The sequence below is a fragment of the Vicugna pacos genome, chromosome 6 (assembly GCF_048564905.1).
Source record: "Vicugna pacos chromosome 6, VicPac4, whole genome shotgun sequence".
Classification (NCBI taxonomy): domain Eukaryota; kingdom Metazoa; phylum Chordata; class Mammalia; order Artiodactyla; family Camelidae; genus Vicugna; species Vicugna pacos.
Window position 1 is genome coordinate 39,160,063 of NC_132992.1, and position 12,280 is coordinate 39,172,342.

At 38.2% G+C, this 12,280-nt stretch overlaps 1 protein-coding gene across 6 annotated transcripts in view; it reads right to left on the reverse strand.

The window, feature by feature from the left end:
* Positions 1–11,906, reverse strand: part of HEATR5A (HEAT repeat containing 5A) — an 85,845-nt gene extending 73,939 nt beyond the window's left edge. For 3 of the 6 annotated variants that reach the window (XM_072962901.1, XM_072962902.1, XM_072962898.1), the window contains exons 1-3: positions 11,775–11,906; positions 8,415–8,469; positions 119–318 (exon numbers count right to left, since the gene is read on the reverse strand). In XM_072962901.1, the coding sequence (XP_072819002.1) occupies positions 119–244 (126 nt within the window). In that variant the 5' untranslated portion in view covers positions 245–318; positions 8,415–8,469; positions 11,775–11,906. Of the gene's footprint in view, positions 1–118; positions 319–8,414; positions 8,470–11,671 lie in introns of all 6 variants that reach the window. The other 3 variants (XM_006207572.4, XM_072962899.1, XM_072962900.1) reach the window with 3 other exon arrangements.
* Positions 11,907–12,280: the final 374 nt, after the last annotated feature.

Genomic DNA, 12,280 nt, shown 5'->3' on the forward strand with positions numbered 1-12,280 from the left:
GCCTTTGAAAGCTAATTTAGGATATTCTAGACAGAACTAGAAAAGCAAACCAAAGGAACTAAACATTATCTGGCACTTAAAAGAAAACCCAAAAAACAGTTTTTGAAATTTTACCCACCCTGCTGGTTGCTAGCAAGAGCTTCTCCAAGTATCTCAACCAATCAAAAATAAACTCTGCCTTCTGAACTTCACCCAGTTGACTATATGCTTCTTCATTCAGCAATAAGCTATGAGCTAATTCCATTCCTTGAAGAAAATTCTCTTAGCTGGTCACGATTCTTCTCATTAAACTTCAGTCAATATACCTAAGAAAAAAATCTGTAATACAGGAAAATAACATTTTAAAAGGAGAGTGAAAAAGAAAGCAATCGCCATACTGGAAATCTTCCACAGAAAAGCACAAAGCATAAATAAATAGAGACATCTTTTGCAACAGCTCTAGGGTGAAACTGGGAAAATTCTACAAGTAAGCCCCAGTTAACATTGATACAAAATCCACCTCTGAATTCTGTACTCCTTTTTTAGAGAACAGGCAAAATAGAGCAGCATTACTGACATTCATCAATAAAATCTTGCTAAGCAGAAGAGACATTCCATTAAAATCCTGAAAATTTTAAGGTTAGAGTCCTCAAGTGTTAAGATTTCCAGTTTTCTCTGTAGCATAAGTACCCTTCTAATAAAATGGGTCTTGGGTACATATTAACAAATGACTAAATATCCAGACTTCTGACTAAAATTCTGTAGTAAAGCATGACATCTCTCTGGGCCTTTGCCCAGCTAGATAACCTGTCATTTACCTGGAGATACAAACCAGGAGCAAAGGGACTTATTCCCAGTAGCATCTGTCCCTACCCCTACCCCCATAAAGTCTATGCTTCCAGTAGCCTGAAGCTGGGAGTTTTAGGAAAGATTCCCATCTCCACCAGCATAGTCTCCTTATCTCTGTGAGCCTTGTTGTGAAAGCAAACTCATGTTTTTGAAGGCAGTTGGATGGATGTTGTCCAGAGATCATAGCAATAAAGATCATATCTACTCTCACCCAGATCCAATATAGCCTACTGTTGTCACAAATAATCAACAGAAGACAGGAATTTGATACAACATTGTAAAATGACTATACCTCAATAAAAAATGCTTAAAAAATATGTAGAACAGAAATAAAGAAATAAGAAAACAACTTAAAAAAAAAAACAGAAGACAGAGGAGGGTTTTTTTTTTTATATTCATGAGCATCTCCTGGATATACCCAATACCTTTCTAAAACATATATAACATATAAGAGTGTGTATATAATACATACATACATACATTCACACACAAATTTGTAAGATAGCATTTGTGGTTATGGAATCTTTTATTTCTAGGAGGTGCATGCTAAAGTATACAGCAGTATACTTTATATAAAGCAGCATGATGTCTGTAACTCATTTTCAAATGGTTAAGTAAATCAATTTAAATATGGCAAAATATTAAGTTAAATATAGTAGTGGGTATGTGAGTGATACTTTAACATTCTTCAATTTTTCTGCATTTTTAAAAGATCACAGTAAAAAGTTGGAAAAATTATTTAAGAAAAGAAATTAAAAAACAAAAGCTGGCTTTAAAAAAAATCATTATTACTACTTATAAGAGTAACAGCTATCATCAAGAACATTAAACAACAAAGAAGGTATATACAGATAAGATGAATACTCTTATTAACGTATCAAAAAAACCTTGATAATTACAAATAAAATTCTAAGCTAAACAGAAACAGGTCATTGGAACTGCATACAAATACAGACAGAATGCTACAAGTAGGTAATTAAACTAAACCATATAAGATACATAGCTTATATTCCCCTAAGCAAATCTTCATCTTTTGTAGAGAAGCTCATGAGTAAAGACGTATTAGAAAATCACATGGGAGACATGGGGATGGCTTTTCTTTCTTTCATTATTTCTCTCAGAGAGTGTACAGGTATAAAATTACCTAGAGTTCCAGATCATCATAATTATTATATAGCTAAAAGAACCTTTTTAAAAGACAGTAGCTGCAAACTGGTACCTTGTTGGCCAAATCTGGCCTACTATATATGTATTGAGGGAAAAATTAGTTACTAACATTTAAACACAAGATTTTCATGAAAATCTGGGTCCATATCCCCTTATAGCAATGAATGACTGAATATAAGAGGAGCAAGGACTCTCCAGCAGGTCACAGTTGTCATCTGGAACACCTTATTCATTTACATTATTTGCCGACTTCTGTGGGTATTCAGGTTTTCAATCCCTACTCTTTACATTACTTTTGTCCTCTGGCTTGGGCCAAAATTCTGGATTCTGACTAGAAGGCTGCCCCAGACATCAAGACAGTTTTCATCATCACTGTCTTCTCAAGCCTACGTGCTTTTTTTTAGCCATCTGGGTTGTCCTTTCCCAAGTAATCCTGCCTGCCTGCCCCACACCACCCAAGAACTGGCAGTAATTGTCCTCAAAAGAAAAAAAAAGTACATATTAGATTATTTTCAGAAACGTCAATTTTAAGGAACAAGAACAATAAAATCAATGGTGCTAACAACTTCACTTTTTACAGAGATAACATGAAGTTTTAGCTTCTTGTTTAAAAAATCCCCCTTTCCTTTCTTAAATTATTGAAGTAAACTAACCAAAACACACACAGTTAAGGATGAAGTTAATAAATGCTACAAAATCATTTCCAAAAGACACCTATTAAGTATACAGAAGGTGAAAAGCAAGTTTGCACTCAATATCTATGACTGCGTGAGGGAAAAAAAAATAACCTCAGCCTTATAGAGAAAATTTCTTACAACCACTAGGGCAAGTCAAAATCCTATCTTAAGAATCAAATTACTCTTTTCAGAGGCCATCAGGACTGCTGAAGAGACATTTTTTCCTTGGGCAGCAGCAATATTGTGGTGTAAAATGATCTATCAAGAAGCAAAATAGCTAACACAATGCAATAATAAATAATTCAGTGAAAATCTTGAGATCATAAGCAGGTCATAAAGTTATCTCCAATGCCCCCAATACATCCCTCATACAAATTACTCCTAAAAGAAGCAGACAATTCGCACTGGCAAGCCCACATTAAACCCCTAAATCTGAAATGCACCTGTGATCTCCACACACGTACTATCAATGAGATAAGCAAATGCATTTTGCAAGTGACAACGTTCCTGCTCTAACCTGAAGTTTCACTTTAGGAAGATGAAAACAAATGCAGTCACTCTACTGTATGTTTTGTATGTTTTAATATAACCACAATTCTATGACTGTATATACCTGAAGAATACTTATTTTTCTAACTTTTCTCTTATTTTCCATTTTCATTTCTGTTGAGGCTACAAAGCGATTTGTTTATTAAAAGTAGACGTACATAGTGATATATTTTTCAAGGTACTTGAAAAAAGATTCCATCAAACCACTGTATCAACTGTAACACTTGCCATTATTTTTGACAGAAGCTAATTTTTATTTACTGACCACTTACTATAGTCTAAGCACTACTCTAACTGCTTTACATTTTCGTGAATAATTAGCCCTATTTTAAGATAAGGAAACTGAGACACAGAGAATCTGAGTAGTTTTCCTACAGTCACACAGAAACTGGTCGTTATACTTAAGCAATCTGACTACAGATAAATGTGTTTTAACAACTAGAAACTACTGTGCTGCCATCCGTTCATCCAGTCAGGCCTGTCAGACACCTTGAAGCCAGGGATTTCATTCATTCATTCATTCATTCATTCACTTACCTTTATTGAAATATAGCTGACATACAATATTATGTTAGTTTCAAGTGTAGTACATAATGATTTGGTATCTGAAAACATTTTGAAATGATCACCATATCTATATAGGGTTTATAGATCTACTTTGGTAGAGATGGGAACATATATTGAAGTTTACAGGGGGAAGTCTTCCTCGTCTTTTTGGCCATTTTAGTTTCTCAAAGTGATTTATTATACCATTTTGAAGAGAGAAAAGAGGGATAAATTACAAATAATCAAACAGAACAATCAAACACAAAATAGACAGCTTTGTTAGTTTTTTCCTTCCAGAGCATGAAAAGACCAATTTACAAAATAAACAAGCTATTAAGAAGTAAATGGAACTAATTCCAGAATGTATAAAGCACCAAAAGTTTTGGCATCTCTCTCATACTTAAATTACTTTTCTTTGATTCTCAATCCTCTAAAGGACATCACAACAGCTTCAACTCAGCCACTAGTCTTCGGTTTCTCAGCTTTGCTCAAAAAACATAAAGCAAACAAAAATATACAAACAAAAACACCTCTGAAGAATCTCCCACACTTCAGGATACATATATAAATCTTAAAATCCACACCTTTCAAAAAAACCAAAACAATACAAAACAAAAAAACCAAAACAGTAATTAGCTTGCTGAGGAGGAAGGAAACTTTCTTACCCTTCTAGGTTTTTCTGGCTAGTCTAAGAATCAAACTGACATAAGACAGACTAACAGGAGAAAAAATTCAATTTTGTACGTACAGGAACCCCACACACAAGAGGGTCAAAGCTGCAGGTATATGGAAGGTTCAGAGACAGAAAGGTAAAATAAAATGAGGTATATCTGCCATCTTAAGCCGGGGAGTGGGACAGGAGCCTGGGGCTTCCAAGGGCAGAAAGGGCCACTCACAGGACGGTAAGAAGAGACATCTGATAATTAGACGCTTGCTCTGACATATACATGGGGCCACGTAAATAAAATTTATCTCTAGTAGTAACTCTCATCTGGGAAAAATCTTCAATTTAAATTCTCCTAGGTAGTCAAGGGAGAAGCAGTATTTCCTTCAGAATGAGCAGGGTCTCTCCGCCTTTCAGAATAATCCTCAAGCAAAATCCTCACATTCTGGGCAACTCATTTTGAACTCTCAGAAGATTTAATCTAGAAAGAAGATGGATCATTCCATCCTGACCTAAGATTCCCTCTGACCTGTGATTCAGGCTTTGAGAAATTAAAGTTTACAAAACAGGAGCTCACAAGTTACATGGAGCACTAGGTCATAATTAAGATATTGCTTAATGAAGGCTGCCCCTGGTAGAGAAAAAAATGAGATCTTTTTGTTACTGTACTTTATATACCCCTAGACATGGTCCTAAAGTTGAATTGCTGACACACTGTACTTAACTGGCTTCAGGGTAAAATGGATATTGAAGTAAGTCATTTATAATTTTAGAGTTAATAAGTTTTATCTCCATGATTTTTAAATCTTGCCTGTATTCCATTTTTTAATCTAAAACATCTTGCTGCTTCTTACAATGTACTCCCTTTACCTAAAAAAAAAAAAATCCTTTCTTCAGGAAGCTTCATGATTAATTCCTCTATTATACTCTCTTTTCTTGGTATGGCACTTTTCCCATTATTATATTCATATTTCTTAAAATGTTTGGCTTCTCTAACAATCATTTAGATTGTAAGATTCTCCTAGTACTTTTCCAAATCATGGTTCAAAAACGTTAACAATGATTCTTAGGGCAGTAGCATTAAGGGTAGTGTTATTTACACTAGTCTCCAAATTTTTAGTGATTTCAAAACTTTTAAAATGAAACCCTTAACAACCAAGAAATAAACTAAATTTCTGTTAGATTCCTAACTTTTACAATTCACAATACCATTTGTCAGCATCATCTTGGTAACATCACAAATGGGGAGGACACATGTATAGCCTGCTGCAGTTTAATGGTAATGACTTTCACTTTCCCAATAGACCCCCAAATCACAAACTGACAATATTGGCTATTATTCCCTGAGCCAGGAACTTTTTAGGTGCTTAATTTATATCATCTCTAGTCACCACAAGAAAGAAAGCAAGGTAGGGATTACTGGTTCCCATTTTATGGGAGGAAAAAACTTAGATGCCAGTAAACAGTAAAGCTAAGAATAAACCCAGGTCTCTTTGGCAACAAAGCTCATTCATTTTCCTCAATGCTAGGTACCCCTTCCACTGGGGCAAAAAAGGAAAAAGAGCATTTTCGACATTAGGATGTAGGGGAATAAAGTAGAGAACAGGACATGGTAGCAGGAGGAAGGGGGAGCATTACTTTATGTTTGGGTTCTTTCTCTACCTATTTCCCCCTACGCCTTTCAGTAAATCACAAATTGGCTTCATCTCCCAAGTTCTCCAAGGATAAGGGTCAAAACAAACAAAAAGGGAGCATTGGGAAAATAGCAAAAGGAACAACAAAGATGAGGTAGGCAAACTTAAAATTAAAAGAAGCTAAGCATGTCAAGACTGCAGACCTATACCAATGTTTCTCATAAGTTTCATATCAAACCCTTTCTAGGCTAAAAATGACTTGTTGCATTATAAATTTTAAAATCTGATTTTTGGAATTCTGAATACAATTCCCATAAAATCAACTTGGGAATTTTAGAATTACTTAAGAAAATCATGTTTCTTAAGTAACATCACAAAAATATAACTTGTCACATGCCCCAGGCACAGTACTAAATCCTTGTTTTACTTTGTAATGAAAATACATTAAGTGTAGCAAGATTCCAAGAATGTATCTTGCAAATTTGGTGGAAATGGAGAGAAAGTTGCTTCTCACCAGTGTATAATACAAGCCAGTAGGAATGGCAGTTATACACAACTCCAAAAACTGTTGGGGAGCACATCCTATTTGACAGAGAAGTTGTGATGGAGTAAGAAACAGGAGTTACATAGTTATAAATTGGGGTAAGAAGGGGCCAGAAGTGAGGATGCAATTTCCTCTGCCTTCCTCTCTTGTTTTACCAAAGTACTACAGGTTACCATTAGGGATGAGCAGAATGGCAGAAGCTGGATTCAGTGAAGCGGACTGCCAATGGGAGACCCATCTGAAGTCTAGCCCTGGCAATTCTCCTTCTGGATTACAAAATAGAAAACCCCTGAAGGGTAAAAGGATGTATTAGGGGTGTTGGTGGACTGAACATCAGCAACTAACTCTGATAAGGCAATGACAGGAAAAGGAACTAAAGCTTTTTGAAGATTTAGCTACCAGAAACTTTTAATTCACTATCTCACTGAATTTTCAAAACACTGAAACTCAGATATTACCATCCTTATTTTACAGATAAGGATAATGAGTTAAGAAATTTGTCCAGGACCAAGATGCTGTTTAACTGGAAGAAAGAAGAAAATGCCTACATTTGTCTTGTTTCAAAGTCCCTGCTCCTTCAGCTACTTCATACAGTCTCTCCATATAGCCTCTAACTGCTGCCATTACTGACAGTTACTGCCATCCCCGCTGAAGCACCTAATCCTTCTAACTTTGTTGTTTTTTCTTATCACTTCACTCTTCTCTTAGGTTTCCAGCACTTTGAGGCTTTTTGTTAAAGTGTGAGGTCTAGAGACATCAATTTCCGGAGAGTCCTTTCCATCTAGACAGTAAATCAATAAGTAATAACAGTGTTAGTTTTGTCCTTGGCTATTCTTGGCAATTTTTATCACTCATCATTCTACAAATCAACTTTTACATCTCCTCCTGAGAAGAAAGATTTCATTCTGGACATTTTGAGGTGCTAGAAAGCAAATTTTAAAAGAAATTTTACTCTATATCTCCCACCACACTGATCTTTAAGTCAATAAGCAATCTTACTACTTGGTACCTAGTTGAGAATCCAGCAACAAGAAGTAAAAAATATGTATCTATACAGCGGGTAATTGTTTCAAAGATCATGAACTTTATTCAGATAAGTTTCTTCTCCCTTAAGGCCTGTTCACTCTTAGTTTAGTTTAAACATAACTAATAATCCAGTTATCTGGATTCTAATTAGGGCAGAGTCAAGTACCATACTAAAAACGAAGGAGTAAACTCAGTGAGAGTAGGAAGAAGACAGAGCAGGCAACTAACAGTGATGGATGTGACCAAAATACTATTTAATACAGATATTTTAAAAAGCAGGACATTATGGGGATACCTAGTACAAGATCAAAGTGCACAAATGCCACTATTCCCCCAGCTAAGCAGAGGCCAGAAATCATTGCTCCATTTTCCAAAATATCTGTCTCGCTGTATTTGCTGCTAAAGCAGTCTGCCACCTAGGACTTCTTAATTATAGCCTTTTCCCCCCTTCTAACTGTTCATACTAACCTTGGTTAGCATTCACAAATTCATCCTTAATTCTGTGGTCTGACATCTCAGCTTTTCTTGTGGTTCTCACTTCTAATTTACAACCTATCTAGTCTAGATATGCCTAGTCTAGAATTTAGCCACATCTCTGACCTTCCTAGAGCCCTACCTGAGGGGTTGTCTTAGCACACACTGCTTCTCACTACCTGCCAGATGCTTAGCTAGGCTCTTAACTTTTCTAGTGTAGCTCTCTGGAACAACTTCACTATTCCTCTGCTTTCTGACTCCCACTGTCATGGTAAAACCAATACAGTGCACATGCCATCTGTTACCTCTAACCTCCAGTTGATCCGAGGCAGCACTCCTTAGTCAAACTCATTGATATTTCTGCAGCAAAAGATAAACATATTCACATTAAGGTGGGATATATAATGACTGTAAATAGCTTCATATCAGCTGATGTCATGTTTTGCTACCAAATGAGTTAAGAAAAAAACTTTTCAGAGCCTTTAGGACTCTGGAATTAAGATTAAGGGATTACCTGGGGGGTTTTGTGGGGAGGGGGTTGTTTTGGGGGTTTTTTTGCTTTTCAGATTTCCTCCCAAATTATGTTTTAAAAAATGTGCATTTCAATGAGTAATTTCAATTTTCTTATGATTTTTCTTTACATAAAAATGTATTGAATAAGTGAGGTAATATTTTGCATGTATCCAGAAAAACATGCATATATTCAACATATAAAAATCTACAAGCACAACAGAAGATATAGACAGATGCTTTTGTGTATCCATAGAGAAGCATTATCTGAGCAATAAGCACAATTAAGTTACTGACAGAGTACATACATAAAATGTTTTATTTAGTATAGTGAGAACCATACTGTCGTTTTAAAATTAGCAAAAGTATATTCTCTGCTTTAAACATTGAAACATCACCTTATACAAGTTTTCCTTATCACATAATTAGATATAATTTCTTAGGCAGGTAACATTAACACAATGTTTTAGTAGAGCTACATTATGCTTCTTTTATAGAAATAATTATTTAAGTTTTTTGTTTTTTGTTTTTTTAAGGCCCAAACCTGATTCAGGAGACATGCTACCATTTCAATCTGCTGGGAATCTGTTTACAGTTCTAATTTTCCATTTGGGTCTTACTGTAGATACATGTTTGACTTCATGCTCACAGTTACACTTTTCTTAATTTTCTTTCTCATCTTTCAATCAACTGCTATGTGACTAGACTCATGATAAAAAATGTTTGAGTAAAAGTTACTGTTACTTGTGGTAACCATTACCAATGATACCATAAAAAAGAGTTTACTAAGTGAAAAAAAATTTCCACATTAGATCTAAACATATAAAAATCCTTTCCTTTCTCTAGCCTTCCAAAAGGCTAGAAATGCTGAAATTAAAAACTTTATACTAGGTAAACATAACAGAAAAGCCATGATTTTTTTCCATCACTACTCATCTAGGATCCAGAAGCATTTATGAGATCCCATAGTTCACCTGACATAATGAAAAGTAAGATTATGAATTAAAACTGAACTTGACCTATTTCTCCCTACAAAAGATTTAGAGATTAAGAGTTTAGAATTCCAGTCCACAGTCAGAAATTTTTTTCTGTAAAGGACCAGAGAGTAAATACTTTAAGCTGTGTGGGCCACAGTCTGCAACACAACTACTCATAAACAATAAATAAACAGCCAGAAATAGATAAACCAGTGTGGTTGCATGTTCCAGCAAAACTTTACCAATAAAAACTGGCAGCAGGCTGGATTTGGCCCACAAGCTGTCAATTGCTGACCCCTAGTGTAATCCAAAGAATTTACCACTACAACTAGACTAAGGATTCAATTAAATCACTCAAATAAGTCTTTACTAATTCCTTAGGCCTCAGTTAATTTATTTCTTAAAATGAAGCTTACTAAGTTTCTGCAGTCTCCTTAAAATGTAGAAGTGCTTTTACATAAGAGGACTAAGGTTCTACTAAAGGACTGTTCAAACCTATCTACTATACTATGGATAATTAATGAAACATAAAAGACTCAATAAAGTTTTTGTTTTTAAATTCAGATGTCATTAATCAAGATTTAGAATAAAAGAATTTTAGAATATGAAGGGACCTAAACAAATTCAATGTTTAACCTTTTATTTTATTCAAAAGATAATTAAGAAAAGCTCATAAAGGTCATAAACTGTCTCCATCCCCTTTCTGAAATAAAACTGAATAGAAAGGAGGAGGATACACGCATTACTTAAAGACAGAAGTTCTTAATTTTTTTCCTTAGATTATGTATTATTTGCGTAATTTTTTAAATTTTTAAGCTACTCTGGATTATGCATTTTGTCACTAAAGTCAGATACAATGAAAAACCAAGAACAAGGAAAAGTTACCTAAGATCCATAAACAGTAGCGGAGCTTCAGCTAAAATTCAGGTCTCCTGTCTTCCTATACTATAGCTATCTATATAAAATTACTGTACTTTTCTCAACTGTCATCATTCTTATGTTATAATCCTTTCTTGCTTACCCATTTTATTAAAGAAAAAAAAACTATGGTATTAAAATGTAAGGCGAATGTTGGCTTCAATGCTTATGTAAAATCACTTTCTCAAAGACATACTTTCTAAATGTTTGGGGAAAAAAAATTGGACAATTCTCTCCCTATCCATCTAATGCCCTGCTTTCCTTAAACTTTAAAGTATCTCGCCAGAGTATTTTCTCTGAACGTTCCGAATCGTCCTTACGGGCGGGCCCCTTTTTCCCCTCCTTTTAACGCCTTCTCTAGGCTGTAAATTTCTTAAAGGCACTGAGCCTGCACATAAAAGGTGCTGAATATTTGTTGAATAAACGCCTGCACATAAAAACAATGTATAATTATGACCCTTCATAAAGGAGCTCAGATCATTTGACAAGTACTACCTAACTTGACAGTTAGGAAAATGATCTTAACTTGCCAGGAATATACACTACTGTGATAAGTAAGTGCCATAAAGCGCTTTATAAAGTTTCCAAAGACTTTATAACCCCTTGAAATGACGTTGTGCTGGCCGAGAGTAGGGTAAGAAATGTTCCCCCATACTAAGCAAATGCTACCCCAGAAAGGCGTTCTTTCTTTGCGGGAAGGCAATAGCCACTCTCCACTGCTCCTGGAAACCCGCCTCCAGGGCTGCGCGCGGGCATTGGGAGAACCTCGCCCTCCGAAGCCCGGGCTGGGGCCCCGCTCCAATCCCCAGCGCAGCCAGCGCCGCCAGCGCCGCCAGGGCGGGTCCGGGGAGCCGCGCGCCGGCCAGGCGGGCTCCGACCCGCCGACCTTCCCCGCACGCCCGGGGGCCACAGTCCACGCCTACCTGTTGTGCCCGGGAGAAACCAGACTTCCCCGGAGCCCAGGAGGAAGGACGGAAGGACTGTGCTGGCCATTCGGCCGTCCCCGCGCCCGGGTTCAGCCCCACCTCGGCGCGCTCCGGCCCCTTCGGCCAGGACACACCTAGTCGTTCGACCGCTGCCTGCTCCCGGGAGTCCCAGCTTCCTCCACCACTTCGCTGCCGCGACCTCCCCAGGGACCCCCCATCGGCTTAACTCACAGTGCAGGCCCCGGTGCGTGATCCCTCCCAGCCGGCAGGCAGCCTAGACACCGCCCCCTCGTGCCCGGAGCCGCCTCCACTCCGGGGATCCCCGACTGCTCACCTCTGGAGCCCCCACGACTCAACGCCCGTCCCAGCCCCGCCACGTTTACGGGATCCACAGCGCAGCAGGCTAGCGCTGGGACTCGCCGGCGGCGGCGACTGCGAGGCGGCGGGGCGGGAGGGGCGCGTGCGGGGCGGGGCAGGCTAAGCTCGGAGGGAGGCGGGAGCCAGCGATTGGGAGCGCGCCCTGCCCCGCGCCGTCGACCCCAGGCTCAGCCAGCCGCCCGCCGAGCGATCGAGCGCCCACTCTGGCAGGCGTACTGCTCCCTCGCCGAAAGGGTGTTGGCGGAGACTGCGGCCTGAGTTGAGGCCAAAGCAGTGGCTTTGCAGTCCGAGGAGTTTGGCCACACCCATTTTTTGTCTGTTTTGCGCGCCAGCCGGAATCCTTGGGGGCAGCCTTGGGGCATAAGAAGTCTGAGACACGACTGGAGCCTGGAGAAATTCAGGCGGGAGTGCCCTATGTGTAGACAGTGGCACGTGAGACGTGGAAGGGACCCTGGAGAGTCT